We start from the raw sequence: 21330 nt of genomic DNA, 5'->3' as shown, positions 1-21330 counted from the left end.
TTTTGCGTTCATAGGGAGTTAGCCCCAGGAAAATGAAACTGTGTTCTTTTACGGAAGAATATCATCAATGGAGCTGGATACTTTTATTTTTAATACTAAATGATTCCAATACCGATAAGAACGGAATGCTGTTTAAGAAAACTTACACGCATGCAAGTCTTTATTTTGAGCGGTGCAGGCGTGGTACACCTGGTATGCTTAATCGTATACCTCGGCAAGGCAAAAATATTTAATCTCTTTAAACGGTTAAAATATAACTTCGTAAACTTACGACCTCTTTAGAGATTATTCAAATTCCCGCAGGCAATAGAAACGGGTGCTGAGGAAAGGAGAAAGTTGCTAGGACAGGGACGGTGCCAGGCGTGTGGACGACTGAGCTTGGGAGAGGCTCCCAGCAATTCCTTGAACGTGATACGGCATGTTTGCAACGAAATACCAAGGACAAGGCATCCTAACATGCTCCAGGGTGAACGCCCTTGCCCTGCGGTCTCAGCGCGCTACCACGGAAAGCGAGGGTATCGTGCTGTTGGAGACTATAAGAATGTAGCAGAATTGGTGACCGCGGGATACTAGCTTGCTGCAAGTTTTACTATCAGAACATGCATCGACTCGTATTTTCCCAAGCTCAACCAAGTTAAAGTTAGCAACAAAAAATTAGTTCCATCATATTATTTGCGATTCCAAAATTAAAAATTATGGAAAAAAAATGATATGCCCCATCCAGAAAAGAATAAAAAATACTATAGAAAAGCGAAAATAATAGAGAAAGTAGATTCTGATGACAAAAAGGCTCATAATTACACGCTTTCGACATGATTCTACATTCCCCGATCGTAATTTCATCACTGGGTTTGGCTTATAACACTGGTTCATTCCCTTAAATAATGTAGAAGGAAAAGGAGAATAGTTTAACTCCTTAGTATCCTATTTTATAGTTACCATACCTTTGGCCCTAATTCTTTCGATTAGCATTTCCTTTTCTCGAACTATGGAAGACCAAGGTTAGCAACAAAACTGGCAGCAAATTGATATCGCATCGAGTTTTGGATGTAAATAAACATTATGATATTGGATTCCTGAAATTGAATATCCTTGGTGAACATATAGCAATCTAAATCATTGAAAACATGCAGACACAAATTTAGGAAGACGAAGAAAATCAGAATGCGGAAAAGAAAAACAAACGAACGTTATGAGAAAGAGAGATATTTATGGCTCGACGACAATGCAACTAGCAACGACATTGTCACCAAAGGAGTAAAGCTACAAAACTTCTTATAGTACGAAATAGCCCTGTTTAAATACTATGCTAAAGGCATGCATTTGCTGCAAAGACGTGGACCACTTAACTTCGTCTGCACTTTCCGCAAATATGGATAAATAGTAATGCATGAAAGAATAATATATGCATAAGAAAAACCACGAAAATTACTTTTGCGGTATTGATAACTGACACGGAAAGAAAGCTTTATTTTTACCACCACTGATATACGATTCTATCAACAGGTTCTCAAAGGAATAAATTTTACTTTCCGAACAAGACAATCTTCGGTAGACGCAGCTTGGCTTCAGGTTTATCCTCGTCGATTCATCTTCCTGCGATAGTTTCGCCAGCGTTTCAGCAGGCATCTTCAGGCTTGAATCAGGCAGCAATCAAGCCTGAAGTCGCCTGTGGCAACGGCGGCGAAACTGTCGCAGGAAGATGAATCGACGCGAAGGACAACCAGGAAGCCAAGCTGCGGCAACTGAACCACTGCGCGGAAGCCTCCATCAACAGGGGAATCTTCACTCTCACGTATCAGCATGAGGAAACGGCATTGAATCTAGAAAAATCACTTCCAATCATGAAATTTGCCTCATAGACATATTGAGTGAGCTTTCCAACATGAGTAAAAACTCATACTTGAAAAAATACTCGAAGGAACAATTTTTTAACAAGATCTTACCATCGTTCACTTTCAGCCAATTTTGAATTTCATTCTGTCGAGTTGGAAATTGACCATGGTAAGATCTACTTCGGCAATTTTCCGAAGCATGATGTTCGCCTAAGCTATTCCATTGACCTGTGAAAAAATTGGGAGATAAAAGAGAAATATTTTAGCTGTCAACTTTATTATGAAAATTACAGTTTCAGGAAAAAAAAAACGATAATACCCGGATTCACAAAACAATTATGTTCAATTGGCCAAAAGTTGTTTTGATTGATGTTTCCTACGAATTAATTGTTACGATGCTGGAATTGTGGAATCATTGCTGTTTTTTCTAGGCAATAGCAGCTTATCCATTGCGGTCAATTTAAGGCTTAAATTAAAAGAATTTAAAAAACGGAAAAATATTTTTCAAAGACAATGGCTGCAAATATTTATTTCACTTGCTGCTCCCTGTAGTATGCGAACAAAATATGTACCAATTAGCGATTTTTCTGGAGTATATAAAACTCTATTATGGAGGACCATTTTTCCAATACTGTGTGCTTTTTTCCGAATGTCTCATCGTCTTTACCCTAAAATAAAATATACGTGGAGTTTTTCTCAAGCCATAAACCCGTTATTTAGGCTAATATATAGTTTATTCTGGTCAAGTCACAAAAACATTCCACAGTTTAAAGACCTGATTCGAAAAATGTTATCTTGAAAATATGATGCAATTATTTATGTCAAGTCTTCTCAGAATATCCACCGGTATAAATAGTTGTGTATCACCAACGTCGTGAAAAACCAACAAAGCACTACCAATGGTAAGTACAAAAAGGAAAAATAAAGTATAGGATTCTGCAAATGAGAATTTCCAGAAACAGTGGAAATATTTGAAAACCTGGGAAGGTTTTTTGATATATTTTTACAAAAGCAATTCGAGCAAAAAAAAATTTTACAAGAGCAGTTTCGAATAGATCTCAATTTTTTAACCTATACTTGTGTTTTAAGAGACAGTAAAGACGCTGAGGTATAAATAATCTTTAAAAAGGTTGCTATTTTAATGAATAAAGAAACATTAAACCTTGATGAAATGAATCTTACACGTTGGGAAAAATTAATTTCAGTCATTCTCAAAAAGAAATAGAATCTTACATTGTTGTAGGGAATAGAAAGAACCAAAGTCTTCCAAATCAACCTTTAGCAGTGTAAATAAAATTCCACTGATATGACTTATTTCTTACATCAAACGCTCACAGTCACTTCTAAATAGTCAATCCAATTTTAGCGTCACTTGAAGAAAATTATAAGAGTAGGTACACATGCTATTAGCATCTCAAAAGCATACATCTATGTCACGCGAAACCAAAATGTCGGGGATAGGTAACTAAAGACGAGAATGTGAGAAAAAAAATGACCCGAGAAATTGATCCGAGCCGTCCTTTCAAAAAAGACCGAAAACCCTGAAGCTAATAAATTTAAACAGCAGCGCAGCGCCTTTCTTCAGGCGTGGAAAAACCCTGGCTGAACCATCACGAGGTTCTTTTTTGGATCAAATGAATCGATCCTTATAGGTGCGTAGCAGCAAGGATTCAGGGTTCTTGAGGTTTACGACTAGAACGGCGTAAAAATCCTTTTACGATCTGCGGACCACCAACGGATCCGTCTTTCAACTGGACCGGCTTGGACGATGTGTGAAAAATCTTCCGCTGAGTTCAATACGGCGTAACCCGGTGAAATCCGAAGGGATTCTAATTCATAATTCTTTTGGGGCCAGCCGATCCTCTAACTTCGCGAAGAAATACATTCTCCCTAAGGTTATGGACGAGCGTGAGAATTTCCGTAAGGAAAAAAATTACATTCAGGATTTCGCATTCTTAGAAGAGACCAAATCACGGCGGGAAATACGACCACTCTCAAATTAAAAAAAAAAAACAATCTTCTACGGCTTTTCGTCTGTGTCCATTCCGAAATGTCAGCACATGGTATAAAAAAGCCAAGAGCACAAACAACTATAGTTTCATATGACCTATAAGAATTACAGAGCTGCTACTATAAGTGTCGTTTATCTACGTCTACCCTCTGATCCTTAAAACAAGCATTAAATTTTTCTTACAAGGTTCGACAAAATGTGTCACTAAATCTAGGCTTAATTAATGGAGGTTTTTCAGGTGATCGGTTGCTGTAATTCCTAATTCCAAAGAGTGACAGAATACTAGAGCAAAGAAATTTTTTTTCAATTCCTACCAAACATTTACAAACTGATATAAAATAAGAGATTCTAAGTATAAGCATGTGTACCGCAGATTTAATGCATGCATATTTCATTAATACATGAATATGTCGTTTTATACAGCAAACTTATTTGTATACGACAAATAATCCGGCCCAATTCAGATAAAGACGACGTTAATAAGCAAATAAATGCCAGGAAAGCGCTTTTTTCTCCAGGTTTACCTCAAATGTAACTAATTACCAACTGAAGAACAGAGTTATTAAACAATAAATGTTCCAGAACTTTTGTAGAGAAATTAGGCACTAAAAATATGCCGAAAAGGCTACTTTCTGTCCTCATCTACTTAATTTCAAGGTCTAGTACGCATATGCTATGATAAAAGTATACACTGACAAGGAAATATAATAGGTCTTTCTATCAACCTCTTTAATTAAAAGTTCCTCGCAGTTTTCAACAAATACTTTTATTTCACCTCACGACCACATTCAGTACATTTTGAATTATTTTCATCTGAGGATGAAATACCAAACTTTTATGGGGATCGGGTCGGTATGGTGTTTAGAGTGTTGGCCTCTCACCCAGAGGGCTCGGATTCAAACCCCAGCGGTGGCAGACTTTTCAGAGACTGTCCCATCCATGCTTGGTTACTTGATGGGATCACTTCAAGTTCAGCCTTCCGTCCGTCGGATGGGACGTTAAGCCGTAGTGCTCTTGGCGCTTTTCGTTAAGAGCATGCTAAAGCCGACGCTGGGTTTCTCTCCCCCTACTTTCCTAAGGTGCAAATGACCTTAGCTGTCATTCCCTTCCTCCTAATACCGTACCAAAGTGTTTATTAAACCCGTAAATGCACTAATTGTAAGTCTTGGGTAGATTACGAAAAAATAAGGTATAAAAATTGGATCACTTGAATCACACTTGAAGATAATAAAATTATATTGGAACAAGTCGGATGGTGAAATGTAAATATTTGTGGAAAATTGCCACTGCCTTTCAGTTAAGTAATATTTTAGAATATCAACAGATTAAGCCTGAAAAAAACTAGCTATAAAAGGCGAATGTGCCATTTTACGGTAAAAACACACTTCGGGCACCGCTGACTAGGCGACAAGCTGCCCTATTTCGAGCCCGAGTGAACGTTTCGTGAACAGCATCGCCACCAGAGAGGGGAGATGTCACGTTAGCGCGTAAAATTCAGTCGACTGAGCAAAGGGGGGAAAGACAGGAGCATGGCTCAGTGGAATTTTGAGAAGAGTTACTGGAGACAAGGCAGTAAAACCACGTCTCAGGGAAGGAGGAAGGCCTATCTACGCACGGAGAATCCGGCCACCTCCCTAGCCGTACCGAAAATGGAGAGGAATACTGTCTCCTTTGAAACCAAAAGGGTGGGGAAGGGGGGGCAGGAAAAAAAGGGGCTTGCGACTCACGGCCGGAAACTGTTAAATGAGATCACGCACGTATGGCTGCGAAGATTTGGATTGGCTGAGGCAAAGCAAAGGAAAATTACCTCCTCGCCACCACTGCAAACACACAAGCACATAATATAAATTTTTTTAACTACCCTGGTCAAAATGACCGGAACGCTGTCACAATGATCACGGACTAGAAGGGAAGAAAAGGAAGGAGCCGGAAATGACGAATGAATAACAGCGGTACTTGGATGCGGCTCTCAAAAGAAGAGTTCAAAAGGGTTCGTAAAATCTCTAGACGCTTTATTTTTTTAATATATGTGCTAATACGAGCGGGAATGGTGAAACATGATTGAATCTCCGGTCATATACGTAAACAGGTATGCAGCTTTATACACACCAGGAAGTTTGTCTCAAGGTAAACCGTCATTGCACATCACATATTTTCTGAGGAGCCCATCCATGATATGAATTTAGGCTAGACGTCTGGGATTGCGCGAACTCAGAGCGACTCCAAGGTGTGCGACGTCGCTTACCGTCTCTAACCCAGAGCTACTTCCAGTAGAAATTAAATTTCAAGACTTTTCATTTTTGAAACGTGAAAATGAACCCAAAAACACTAAATTACCATTTCATATTCGTCACGAAAACTTAAGATTTTTCCTCCGTTCAACATTCGCATAATTTCGAAACCAGCTTAACCTTCACTGAGGTAACCTGCGTCTCATCATAAGCTAATTAAGGAGTATTTTTTTTATTCATTTAACCCTATCTAACCAAGAAATTTGATTTCTGGGAGAAATCAAATTTCAAGACTTCTCATTCTACAAATGTGAAAATTTTGTACGTGACATAATTACTCTGGCAGCTACATATTTCGCCATTAAATTTTCCAGAAAAAAAGAAATCGTAGTTAAAATCTTTCTTGAATTGAGCTGAAAATGTGAGCATTTTTTATGCTACTTAGAAGCACATTGGGTTATACTAGTATTCCAGAGACAGCTCTTCATGACTCCTCCTAAAAAAGTTTTTGATATCAAGACGAATATTTTTCGTAGCTATGTGTTTACTGCTTAAATTCCGTGATTGATTAGATACAAGAAACTTATTTCTAACAACATGTAGTAGAACTCAAATTCATCGAACTCAGATCGACCTAAACCATGCGTAATCATAAGGTTTATAAGTATTTCGCAAAAGGCGTAACGTCGTTTCATTACGCTTACAGTTAAGTTAAAAGACTTTATTCGAATGAGTAGTATACAATGCAACAAATTGTTACTCTAAGCTCCTCAAATTTGTATTGAATTTTAAGACTAGCATAAATGTAGCCCGTGGAGATCCTATTTGTGATTGCATAATTTTCTTTGTGATATTTTTAAATTTAATTTCTTCTTCACTTTCTTCACGTCACTTCACAATTTATTTCTTAGAATTGAATATTTGAGTCCGCACGAGCTCACAAAAAAACTATTACACCGAATTGCCTTACGCCAATTCGTTTTCCAAACTGAAGCTTTTTAGGTACCTAGTTATTGGTATATTAAGACGTTTTATGCACTGAAATAGAAATTTAATAACCTTCTGGCTGGCGAAATTGAAATTATTACATGCATGATTTATTAAATCCTAAAAATGAAATAAAATACATCAATTCGCCAACGTGGCCGTTTCTGGAATGTTTTTCACACAAAAAAAGCCCAATATGCAACAATCATGATATGAATCAAGACATGGGTAAGGCATGGAATAGCGAACAAATGCAGAAGATAGAATATCTTTTAATAATTATATACCTTGATACTACAATAAAAATACAAGAAAGCAAGCTTTAATTGGACTTGACCAAGAAAAAATGCTATGAGTAATTACTGTTTGTCATATTTTTTTATTTCTTTTTATTTTCTTGCACACCTAATAACTCTAAGTTAAGTGCGCACAAAGAAAAAAAACGCTGTTAAAGAAGTCGTATTTGAAAACAATTTCCCCATTCCAATTCATTAAAAGTAAAGCCTGGTCGGCGCTCGCGCCAAAAGACACATTTAAAAACTATGTGGAGCGACTAAAAGAAATACCAAGGCATCGTAATGGGATAATAAAAAGACGCATTAAGGCCTTGGAAGCGGAGTTTAAATAACTTTAAGGCAAAGATTGCGAGAATACCGCGAATTAGGAGACAGGCTTAAATAAAGACGTGAGGGAAATAATCATCAGCTGTACCATAATCGTTAAATTTAATTTCAACGGCTCTACGTGGATTGCTACCAGATGAGATGGCGACGCTTCCTGCGTCAGCATCTCAAAGAGATGGCGATCAGCGATCATAGTTATTGGGGCATTTTCACACATTTCTCTCGACAACTTTGATCGCGCGAAAAAAATGTCATATAGCACGTGATGCCGCGGAATCCCAAGTTTTGAAAGGGTTAGCATCTGCCTTTATGTCCGACAAAAGAGGAAAATATGACATTAGTTTTTCTTTATGACGTGTGAATGAAACGGTTAGAAAACCTGAATTATAACGTTCCTGACGTTAAATCTTCCAATTTAATTCAGTATTCACGGAAAACATTATTTAAAATTAAAATTTGCGACGATTTTCGCCCTTTTCCGCGCAGGTGTTTGAATTAAAGACATAAGTTTTTTGGTAATCCCATTTGAAACAGATAGTATTTTAATATATGCTTCATAGAAACGGTGTTAAAAACACTGCGAAATGATCTAGAGATGATCAGAAACTATTGCTTTCAAATTAGTTCTTCCTGCAATCAAAGCTTACCGAGTATGTTTTTTTCCGGTGGATTTTGTTCTATTCTTTTCGTTTGCGAGGCAAAAGAAAGGAATTTGCGTTAATTCTTGAAACTCATAATAAATCAATTCATAAAAGATAAGAAAACCTAAATAAAAATGAAATAGCAATGCGGGTGCATTTAAGTTTCAAATGATGTGATTTAGAAAAGAATTGTATTCATAACAGTTTTACCCTCCATTACCGGCTGAATCTTTTGAATATAAAGAAAATTTTACTAAACTAAGTTTTGCTTAACTGTCCAAAATTACAAATTCAGACCAAAGCAAGAAGTGCGACTCTCTACTTATATTTCCTAAGACCGCATGCGACACCTGGTAAAACCTTGACGAAGATGTTCTCTACTACAGAAGTTTCTCTTACTAAAAATGTATCATACCATGTTTTTTTTTCAATAATAAAGGAAAACTTTTACAGCTTCTTAAATGAAGGCTTTTTTGATATTCAGGCTTGAATGAATATCGACGAGACTTGAACAAATCAGAGTCCATTAAAAAATTATTACCTTGCAGTCTTCACTATTATGTAAACTGAAGTATACAGTTTTACCAAGAAGTAAGTAATTCACGCTAAACAAACAATTAAAAATAATTATTTTTTGTCTACAATATTACGTGAGCTGATGTCTACAGTTTCACCTGAGAGTAACTCTTGATAAATGAACGTGAGCATCCATACTCTGACAAATGGTTACCTTACCCAAGTGGAATTGGAACTCAAGACCAACGGCTCGGAAGACGAATCCTTTCCGCGTCGACAACAAAATGAGACAATATGTGCCGCGGTCGCTTCTCCTCGCAATGATTCCAGACACATTCACGGACTGTTCCTGCAGTGGCTAATCACAGTTCAGCATAGTCTCCCGCCCTCAACATCTAAACTCGCTTGCAGAATAAAGGCAAGGGTTTGTGGGGTTTCGAGTCGCCGGGCAGGGGATGAAAAAGATGGCATTGGTGCTGGCGCGAAAACATTTTTATGACGCTTGCACGAATGATAATTGACGTCGCCACATAAAAAGGGGAAGAATGGTCTCATTGCATGGGGATGCCGTGCAGACGGCTTTTGAGGGCCCGGGCCCGAAATAGATCCTTAAGGATGGATGTCGCGACGACGCGATGGTGCTACGAAGACCCGCGAGCCATAAGGAGCAGGGCAGTAAACTAAAAAGGCGACAGGGCCGGAGCATAACTTAAAAATTAACTGCGGCATTCCACGAAACAAAAGTCAGCTCGCTCCAGATCTCCAAAAAATAACCAAATTGTGCTGGGGAACTATTTGAAATCACGATAAAACAACAAACAAACAGACAGTTACCGTCCTATTGCAAAATATTTTTCGACTTTTTCGGCACTGGTCCAAAATAAACCAACCTTGGCATTAATTATCACAAGAGTTAGTTTACGCAACCTTGTTATTCACTATTACAAGAGTTAATTCACGTTTTTCAGGTGTCATGCAATTTAACTTTTAACAATTATTCAACAAAACAATTTTGACGTCATGCATTCCTTAAATATTTGAAACATTACACTTCAGGTGGCAATAAATATTTGATTTTCAGTAAGTTGCATCATCAGCCAATAGTATTCTCCAGAAGACTGATTCACCAAATTACAAAATACTAGTGGTTTAACGTAATCGAGAATGTATAGAAGTTTGAATACCGGTGAAGCAAAACCGTCGCAAATTTATATGTAATACCTCTACTTAACATTTCACAAACGTGCCAGGTTGTAAACAATATTTTCATAATGCACAAAATTGTACATAGTTACATATACTTCCTAGTTACCGAAAACTGCTCAATATGTCACTATAAGATAAAATCGCGAGAGAAATACAATATTTAAAGAATAAAATATTAATTTTGTTTTATGATAATAACAATTAATTTTTAGTAAAAATAGATGGATGTAGTCCACCAGCTGAGCTATAATGTGTAATCGTTTAAATCTAGGTAGTAAAATAGAGCTAAGATATTCCAAGCTACAGTAATCCAAGCGTCGCAAATGGAAACATGCTAAATGATTATTCCCAGATTTTCTCTCAAGAAGTTTGAGATAGGAATGCACAAAAAGAAGCCCAATGAGAAAAAAATGAACCAATAAGGTGTTCCCATTACCCCTATGCGCGAAAACTTTGACTCGTAATTCAGGTTCCCGCTCCTTCCTCGCCCAGCCCATAAATGTCGTAAATACCCTCAAGGCTCCCTGAATTAGAATAGTTCCTCGTCAGCCATGCGAGGAAGAATCTCACTTTGCTGACCGACCTAATCTTAGGACCCTTTCGCTCCCTCTACGGCGAAGCCAAAGCCGAGGCCATGGGGTGCTCCAATCTACCACCCCATTAACCGGCGATTGAGCCTGGACCATCGCGCGATCATTCTTGGCCAGCAAGAATGCTTGGGTTTTTTCTGATCCGAAAAAATCTTGCTGCCTCTCTAAAATTAGGCGCAGAATGGTCTATGTTAAATGATTTTCAGATTAATTCCCTATTTTTATTGAATTTTCATATTTTCGCACCCATTTTTGAATGTGGTGAATTTTTAATTATTTTGATCTGAAAAAGTTTAGAAAATATGTAAAAATTTGATGCTCATTATTTAAAATTGATGTATGATGGATATTTCTCATGGAATATTTCTCGTATCAAGGATTGTAGTTCCCATAAATATTTTCATTTTTTATTATATTCTTTTTCAGAAAATATAGCATAGGCACGCAATTTATATCACGAGTCCTTTTAGTAGGTACTTAGATTTAGTACTTTTTAAAGAGCATATTTTCGAATTTTGATGCATCCTTTTCATCTCTCGTATAAGTATGCCTGTATCCTCATAGGATACAATGTAAAAATTCTAATTTTCACTTGCATTTTCTAGATTGCATAGCATAGAGAACACGTTTTCTTTTGAAAGTCGATAAACTAAGATTACGAGGGCATATTTTATCCCGATCAAAATAGACGTTGACCCTTGCATGAATTCCCAACAAGCTGAAAATTAACAGAAACGTTAGGAATACCACTTATACTAAATCCTGAAAAGTCCCCATCGATACGGTGGGTGCAAAAAGTTTTATTCAAGGTTAAAGGTAACAAAAAATGGATTTTTCGCATTTTTTTGGCCAAACGGTTAATTCTACGATAAAAATAACTCAAAACGAAATTGTAGACCAGGAAATTATCTACAAAACTGTCTTCGCCTTTTTCTCTTATATTTACCATTTCTGTGCAAAAGCCACTCGAAAGTTAGCTGCAACTGTATTCTTCGTAATGCGCATAGCCATATCGTTACGCTCCACGAGAATTATTTGCACAGTTCAGCTAACTTTCGAATGGCTTTTTCTCAGAAGTGGTAAATCTTAGAGAACTTAAGGCTCGACGACAGTTTCGTAGATAATTTCCTGATCAACAATTTCGTTCTGAGTAATTTTTATCGTAAAACTAACCGTTCGGCCAAAAATTGCGAAAAATTCAATTTTTTGACCTTTGACTTTGAATAAATTTTTTTGCACGTACGGGATCGATGGCGACTTTTCAGGATTTCATAAGAGTTGTATTCCTAACATTCCTGCAAATTTTCAGCTTTTCGGGAATTTATGTAAGAGTACCCCAATTTTTTGAGATAATTTGACCGGGCTATTTTGTAATATTTATTGAAATTTCATCCTCTTCGTTTCTCTTTGGAATACCATAAAACCATCGGTTATGCGCTGATTACCCTCGTGAGCCAGTGACGGCGTCCATTTTTTTATGCGGCGTCATAGCACCATTTCTGTCTACCTCGGCGTCCACTCCGCTAAGGGTGGCTAAAATGGAATAGTACTTATAATTACCTCCGTAAATTAACAGCAACAATTCATTGATTGATAGATATAACTTTTCTCATAACAATAACTCAATTTTATGTTTTCAGCGTTCACGAAGAAAGAATTAATTATGAATACGCTTTCTTTCGACGTGCATAAACAACTTTTTTATGCTATGCGGCAAGAAGTAGAGTTCTTGCCACGCCTGAAGCCGTTCATAAATCCATTACTTGACAAATATCTGCGCTTGAATCTAAATTTTTTTTTAATCGAATACTGGGCCACTCGATTTTAGACTATATTCACAATGCAGATAAATTGAATGAAAACCATTAAGTATACTCCTCTTTTAGGCAAGTGGTCGCTTAAGTACAATTTCTTCAGCTAAAATTCCGATAAGACAATATACCCTAAATTCTAAAGTTTAACGTGAACTCTTTCTTAACGCGCGGATCAAATTTTGGCTTTTGTTCGAATGTCTCTGAAATTTCAGGTAAAACACGCATCCGTCTGTTTGGAGCAGGACATCCTCAGAAACTTAATTAATAACATTTATATTCTCAGAATCATGAAAGTTGCAAGCGATCATTTCACTGATTCAATGATTGAATACTTACGGAATTTTTCATGAAGCAATAACCTTGCTTTAGGGCTACATTCATATCTTTTTCATGCAACTCAGCTAGAAATAGTGTTCTTACCACGCCTGAAGCTGTTTATAATCGCATTAATTGCCAATAATCTGCGTTAGCAACTAAATTTGGCTGTTAGTCAAATACTGAACCTCTTGATGTACGACTGAATTCAGTTTAATTTAATGAAAACCATAATAGTCTTCTTTCAAGCAATCGCGTTCAAAAATCTCTTTCATTTCTTCAGCGGAATTGACGAGAAAACATTAGATGTCAAAGACGTCCATATGTACTTTTCCATAACGCCCAGGACAATCTTCCCACTCACATACGTGGTGCAAGACACCAACAGAACTTTGACTACAGAAAAACTTATTTTTTCGGCATTAATAAAGCTGCAAGCGATACCATTATATCACTGCTATAATAATTTAATACTAAAAGAAATGTTTTACTAAGTATTAACCTCTAAATTCTCATGTAATATCTTGATGGGATTTTAAATGAATTATAGTTATAAATATGGACGAAATGAGCGATGGAAAAGGAACGATGGGAATGACCATGTGAAATAGAAAACGATGGGTCGGGCGATCTCATTTCTTTGGTCCTTGAAAAGCTATCGCTGGAGCTATCATTCTGGGAGACGAGGGAAAAATCGTATAATTTAGGCTTAAGTTACGCTATTGTGAACGGGGGTTTTACCCCTTCCCGCTATGCTCACTATATACTCCTGCGTTCTCCGCTAACCCATCTTCCCGCTTCTCGACTTCCATTTCGCTTCATTGGTCAGCGAGAGCGAGCAACTCAGGATTTCCTAATTACGGCCTGGTCTATTGGTGGGGTTCGGGTGATCGAAGTGAGTGGGCAGGGTGAATTATGGGAATGGGGAGAGGGAAGTGAGGGGTGGGGGGCCTTGATTAGGAGAAAGGGAGGCTGAGGTTTATCGGGAGAGGAGAAAAGTAAGTCCACGGAATCAATGAGTGCACATAATGTTTCGCGCGGGCTATTCGCCATCTAAGTTCAATGTGAGCATTAAAGTTGCATTAAGTACTAATAATTTACCCGGAAAAGTTATTTTCTGACGCATTATCCGTGGAAGTAATTAATAATGACCCAGATGTTGACTGAAAATCAATAGAAATTACAAAGATAAGCGGCTACAGAAATTAAAAGCGACTCAAAAATATCATAGCTAAGGACAGACAATATTTAATGTATATACAGTGGAACTTGGTTATAACGGCATCGGCTGTAACGTCAACTCGGGTTTAACGTCACATTTTTTATCAACCAGCCAAAATTGAACATTTTATGTTGTACGAAAACCCGTTTATATCGTCAACAAAGATTGCGACGCTCGGGTATAGCGTCAAAAATGTTGCTGTTCTTAGGTTGCAAAAGTGGTAGTGTGATTGTATTATGTCCCAAAGTTCATAGAAACAATGTGTAGAAACATCAAAAGCAAAAACAGGTCACAAGCTGGACGTTGAGCAGGTGACGGGATGCAACTCTTTTGTTTAATTGGTGCCTGGAGGGAGCGGGGGCTGTCCCGCATACCTGGGTCTTATCCCTTCCCACCCCTACATTCTATAAGGTCACTCACACAGGCACTCTGTATTGTATTGTTTGTTTCGTTAGTTACGGTAGATCATCAGTCACATCACTACCTACCTCCGTGTGAGCATCGCGTATGTTGACAGTTGTTTTATACGTCGTTAGTTGTGTTTTGTTTGTGCAATGTCAAGTTGTGGTGTCACTCAGATTTAAGGCTGCTTTTTTTATAACGTCACTCGGATATAACGTTAAAAATCTTCTCGTCCCTTTGATGACGTTATAACCAAGTTCCACTGTATTTAACCACGAATAAATTGGTTCAAGGAAAGAGGAGGATTCTCAACTTTAAATGGCGAGACTGGGTACAAGAGGTGTTTAAAATATTGCGTCTTTCAACCGCAGAAAATGGAAAATATATAACAGGGTGAACAAAAAATTTTGGAAGGCAAAAACTATTTTCGCTCTGCAGAATTAATAGGGCTACATGCGTACATAAGAGCTAGAGAAGACTAAAAAGACAAAAAAAAATTAAAGCACTGAATAATAGTTTATTCGATTCCCCAAATGAGCACAGTTTTGAGAAAGGAGACGAATATGAATAAGTTCCCTTACCGAAATATAAATAGAATATAGATCACAAAAAAGACTTCGGAGCTATACTGCAAACGCTAAAAAGGCAACAGTTTTGAATATGGAAAAATCGTGCCATTCTTGGAAAGTTGAGTGAAGAAAAATTGGTACAGTATTACGTAATATTGAGCTTTGGATCATGGCAAAATGGCATAATCGAAAACGATTAATTATTATCGAATAAACCGATTTTGTACCTTAAAATTTCAGCTAATTCAAGAGTTCACTCCAACAGCTTCATACTACCATTTCTAAACTAATTTTACCTAATTCAACTTCGCATAAACTGCTTTTTCAAACAAAGATAAACCCTTTATTGTGAAAAGAAATTTCTGCTACTTGATAGACGTGATAAAACATACGATTTCTTCCGGCTGAGGTATCACAAGTAATTCATGTAGCGCATGGTGAATTCGCTCTGAGATGGTTGTAACCTTCAGTCACAACTCTGTGGTCCAGGAGATTTTATGCTATTTGTATATCCTTGAAGCATCAAGAAGAAATCATAAACGATTACATTGTTAGATAAGCCAAGGTACCACCCGCAAAAATACTTTGCATTTCCATTCGACCGAGAAAAAGCTGCAAATTGCCGATTGATCGTACCTTCCTGTTCTAAGTTCCCTCCCAGAAGCTCAGATACTAGGGATTTGTCTTCCGATATGTCTAGTCGTGTGGATCGAAGGAAAACGAAGCAGTCTGGCATGGAGATGCAACAGAGATGTCTAAAAAAAATCGCGCCGAGGATGCAATAGCAAAAAGGAGCTTGCGTTCCCAAGTCGAAAATAAGCAAGCGGGATAAAACGTGTAGACAAAACATGACTGAAGGCTTCCCGTCATGCCTGGGGGCGGAATAGCCGCCTTCAACCGATCCGTACCGAGGGCGAGGCGTGAGAAATATCTACTGACAAGGTAAGACTTGCATCCAAAGTTCAAATATTCTTTCCTTATACAGATTTATTTACATACATCATTTATTTATTAACCCTTAAGTGGTCACGTCGGGTTTATATGACCCGAGTTTTTTTCTAACGAATAAAACTGCACTGAACTGATATTCAGTCAGATATCTTATCAAATCTGTGTAGCATGTAATCTCATAACGAAATTTTCTCTTTCTTTCCATGCCAATTTTTGCGTCCAGATATACGCATTACGTATCATAATTTCGCATTTTGACCCGACATTGCTAATTCATGTTATCCTACGCAAAAAGGGTTAAGCCGTCATTAATTGCTAAAACACTGATAATTGCAAAGGCAAACCAGAGTAAATTACAAAATTACTTTTTCTCCATTGAGTTGAAATTCCACAACACTACACATTATAACTGATAACTTCAGGCTTGACTATGTGAAACTTCTCCATATTGGAAATAAAATGATATAACTTTGTAGGGTTCACTTGTGTACTTAAATAGGCACTATCCGGGTTTCTTCACGTAATTACATCTTCAGGTGCCAGAAGATATAAATACGCTACAAAAGCCGGGTGAAGTGAATCTTGCAAATATTTATTCTTTTATTTACAAAATTACACATTTTAGTCGGGAAAGGTAATTGGATTCAAGTTTTTTCGAATTAAATGCATAGACTCCCAATGTGGCTCTTCGAATGGGTAGGCTTGGGGGTAGCTTAGTGGCATACCAACCGCTCTCCCTCCCAAGAGGGCAATGAGCCAAAATTCCTGTCGGGCCAAGTCGGGACAAGAAGCCAAACGGTGTGGAATTCTGAGGATCGCAACAAAGAAGCAATGTCCTACAACCCATCAAGGTAAGCAAAAAACGGGTTTTGAAAAAATTGTCGAAGAAGCTGCGTGATACGAACGATCAGATCTCTGCCAAATCGCAGGATCCCCAAGTCCCCCGGGGCACGGTATTCAAGAAATCCCAAAGAGACGCATAAAAGTTAGGCTAAAACACTGAAGAAACACGGATCAGATTAGTGAGTTGCGGTTAAATTTAGCTGGGTAGGTATTAGAGAGGTCAGGCAGTTGCAAACGAGCCCTCAGTAGGTGGTGCTCAAGGAATTACTCAGACTGAAATCTACTTCTATTGCCAGAAGCGCCGACGATTTATTTTCCCAATAGATCATCCAAAGGTCTACAACTATCACATTAAATTCAATTTCCATCGAATATTTATTTTAATACCGGTAAGTTACAAAGTCACCTTTTCATTCTATAAAATTTTAATATTTCCTAATTTTAATGATTAATTTATTCTAGTATACCGGGACTAGCCACGAAGATAACTTTTCAGAGTCACCCGAAATGTACAAATGTGCGTTTTTCCAAGGAGGACAAATCATTCGCCCATACCGGGATTCGAACCTAGATGCCTCGATTTCCAGGCAAGTTCTTTAGCCAGTTAAGCTAACGTAGCATCAATCCCCTTTAGAGAAAACCCGAATTCCCGTCAAGAAGAATGATTTTTCCGCAGTGGAATTTTGCGCATTGTAATGATTGCTTATTTTTTACGATACTGAACGTTTTTTTTAAACTTTCGAGATTATATGCAGATGAAAAGTTATAAGTATGCATGTGAACATAATAAACAAACATTTTGCTCTGCCACCTACTGGTAAATGTATCGGTAAAGGTAAATGGATAAGTAGAATGGAAAAAATCTCAGCACAACTTAATACAAAAAGACTTGTAATCTTTCACAAGAAAATTTTAAAAATGAAATTAAGTTCTATCACCGGTTTCGTTACAGTTCCTTTATGAGTCAGGTGAAGATTACCTCAAAAAATTGCTTAAATACCATAAGTATATCAAGTAAAGAAAGTGTGATATATAAACAGGGCTTCTACGATGACGCTGTCATGGGTACCGGATTTCCACCGCATTGTTTTAAGGCCGTTTTACACGGTACACGGAATTGCGCACGTTAGAGCTGCATTAATTTCTAAAATGGCGTGGAATTGCGCGAATGCATGAACGAAATTAGAACAGGGGCTATTTTGCCGTCTAGCATCCACGCATTCTCGCATGTGTTTTAGCAATTCACCGCTTTACACGACGCAATAGGGTGGTTTCCTATTATTTTTTTATTGCCTAAATAGAAAGATTATTACTCCTGGAGTACGTATTTCGCGCTTTTAGATTTTTAAATGACGATATCTATTTTTCGCGATTAAATGAAAAGTGAAAAATTTCAAGCGCGCAAAAACGCGACGCGTAAGTAGGAAAGTCCGTGCGACGCATTTCTGGTTCCCCCTCTCTCCATGTGAAGTGACCTTGATCGAGGCTCTGAGCGCTGATAGGACGCAGGATGCTAGCGGATAGCTGAGTACCTTGCTGAATGGTAGCGCTTGGCTTAAAAAAGGTTTATTAATACCTTATCAAACGAAGAAAACTTTCCGACCTTAGCCAGTTTTAATAGGTGATTATTAAGACATGTTTCCCTGAGCTCTGTGCCTCATGCATGCATTGGTAACCTCAGACGATGTATAACTCCTATCCTCTCGTGTAGAAACTAGGTCCCTGTGACGTTACGCGGAGTGGAATCGCATGGGCGCCAATCTGGCCTTTTTCAAATGAGGATAAAATTTGACCCTTGCCATTCGTCTAAACCGGTATTTCTAAAACCAAATAATTTGTGTATTATGAATACACTAATGGTGGGTAACGAATCGCCATCAATGCCTATCGTTTTCTTTGATGAAGTAAACTACCCTATTTTGATTGCGCCTTCACACGTACGTCAGACTGCGCAATTCCGTGTACCGTGTAAAACGGCCTTTATAAAAGGATGGCGGGTAAAACAAAACGAAAATGTTTCGTTTCGACCTGGAGGGAAACGAAAATACGAGTTCTGGTTTAGTTTCGTTCCTGCATGAAATAAACATCACCAAGGAGATTAGTTTCGACCCGGGACAAAACTCCCAGGAACGAAATGAAATTAATCGAAACTCTGGCGCTCATAGTTAAGTTTCGAATCCAAAAGTTGAGTGGGGGGATTAGAGGGAATAATTTCGACCCATTATGTTTCACATGCGTGTAGAGAGGTTAAAATATTGAGCTTAAAAATCGATTGGCCACTTTGCATTCACCGTTCTCCTGTGAGTGTTAAAATATGAGTGCCCCATTCATCTAGTGGCGGTATGCCGAACCTCTCCATTACTTAACCATACTTCGTACTCGGTGTGTGGGTCTAAACTGTTCGAAAGTGAAGCACGTGGTCCCTGCGGTGCGAAATATTGCCTTCGTTTCGTTTTGTCCCAGAGTTTTAGTCTAGTTTCGACCCGAAGTAGTTTAGACTCCAATTTTGTTTCGACCAGTTTCTCCAGTTTTGTTTTGTTTTGTTTTGTTTCGTTGTTTCGCATTTTAAGTATAGCTCCCCGGGTTTAAACCTATTTCGTTTCGTTTCAACATTTCACTCCCGGGAACGAAACCAAATTTTACTTGTTTTGACTTTTGTTTAGTTTCTGTTGCCATCCTTGTTTTTATGCCTGATGACGAAGTTTCTCGAACAACACCGCCAGCATCTTCATGTCATAAGTGAAATCAAGCAATGCGGTGGAAACGCGGGAACTACGACAACATTACTGTAGATATTTAACCTTTTTTTGTAAAAAAATGCCTCTCTGATGTTTTTTGTGTGATAAAATTCCACCACATTGAGCCTGAAAACACACAATAACCCATGCAGTGGTGCAGCGAGGGGTGGGGAGGGGGAGGTTTGGGGGATAAAATCCCCCCAGAACGCAGTGAAATTTTTAAGTTTATACCATTTTACTTATCAGGATTTATATTACTAATAGAATAGTGTAAGTATTAATAAAATATCCCTCAGAAAGCCGTAAAACTCACCATTTTGAACCATTTTATCTTGAAATTCCGCAATTTACTAATCTCGCACATACCGCTTATCCTGGTGGGTATTCCACAACTAATACCGGGGTGTTTGGTACCCCCCCACACCCCGGTATTAGTTGCACCTAAACCCCCCCCCCCCCCCCCTAGCCTTAATTCCTAACCGCGCCCCTGAACATATGCATCGCTGAAGGACGCACAAAAACTTAAAATCTCGGTAATCGCGCTTTCAATAAACAATGAAATAAATAGATTTAAGCCTATTTGCTCGTAAAGGTAAGGTATGTAATCGGGGAACCCCCAAAATCATAGGATGGAGACTTCCATATCCGCTTTTCCTACTTCGCTCCTCCCGTAATACGACATGGCCGGTCGCCATTCGGAGCGCGTGGAAGACATTGTTTTCTTTGACGAGAAGCCAAAGTCAATGATGAATAATCAGCAAAGGATGCGGATTGTTATGATGAGCGGGTAAGTAACGATTCATTAGAGTGTGAAGAGCACCAACAGAGCTCTACAAAGAGGAGCGCGCAATAGTGATCACTATAGGTGCAAAAAACATATACCAAGAAATTTTACTTCAGTGCGCACAACTTATTTTATTCACCACGAACATTGACCCCGCAAAAATAAACGTCCAATCGATACCCTAAATGGAAGGAAGTTATAACAGTAGGGGAATGGAATATTATTTTCCGGCTAAGTCTATATTTTACAGTTTAAAGTGTTCCTGCCTTAAATTCTCGCAATACTTCTCCAGGGACCACGCATCCAAATTGATAACATATTAAAAAGACATTAAGGAACTATGATGTAAATTATAAGGTATACAAATACGGTGCCATATTAATGGAGATTCTATGCTGAAAGTAAGTCGTCGCCTAATTACAAAAGACTATTAAAACTATTGAATATTGAAAAGGGCCCAATAAATTCATGTGTTTAAAGGTTCAGAATATCAATTTGTGGTATCAATCGCATGAGGAATATTATCTGTGCTCACCCGTTGAAAAAAAAATCACTTAAAAAGTAGGAAAAATTTCTTAAAAAAATGACTTCCTCTAACCTCTTGTTTGCCGTTACAGGAAATGTTTTTGCACCGAAGCATTTAACAAAAACACGAACGAGTCAATTTTTCATCACCACCTCGATTCAACCATGGGCGTCATTTCTTGCATGGTGGCATTGTTAACGAAAAGCTGGGAAACAAAGGCTTGCGAGTTCAGATTTCTTTTAATGGTGCGGGAAGTTCAGTGGCGTGGCACGTCTGACGACGCGAGATAATGGAAAAATTTCCCCCGCACCTAATACAAGTAATATCCTCATTACATCTGCCGTTGTAATGCTAAAATAGCGTGACGTGCGCGTATAGATATGGGGACGAGAAACATGAGTACAGGCACACAACGGTAAGATATAATTAGGAAATAATAAGGAATACAGGAAGAGGTGCCTCACAAAAACTATGTTTCCTCAGATTTTAAGTCTTTTTTTTTTCGCTTTCAATGAATCCAAATATC

At 38.1% G+C, this 21330-nt stretch overlaps 1 protein-coding gene across 2 annotated transcripts in view; it reads right to left on the bottom strand.

The window, feature by feature from the left end:
* Positions 1–21330, bottom strand: part of LOC124167746 (protein doublesex-like) — a 296228-nt gene that overhangs the window by 167284 nt on the left and 107614 nt on the right. Inside the window, exon 2 of one of the 2 annotated variants that reach the window (XM_046545757.1) lies at positions 1947–2063. The exons of the other annotated variant lie outside the window; for it this stretch is intronic. Within the exon in view, the coding sequence (XP_046401713.1) occupies positions 1947–2063 (117 nt within the window). The remainder of the gene's footprint in view (positions 1–1946; positions 2064–21330) is intronic. 2 annotated transcript variants of the gene reach the window in all.

The sequence above is a fragment of the Ischnura elegans genome, chromosome 11 (assembly GCF_921293095.1).
Source record: "Ischnura elegans chromosome 11, ioIscEleg1.1, whole genome shotgun sequence".
Taxonomy (NCBI): Eukaryota; Metazoa; Arthropoda; class Insecta; order Odonata; family Coenagrionidae; genus Ischnura; species Ischnura elegans.
The sequence above is the reverse complement of the archived record's forward strand: the minus strand, read 5'-3'. Positions and strand labels throughout refer to the sequence as shown.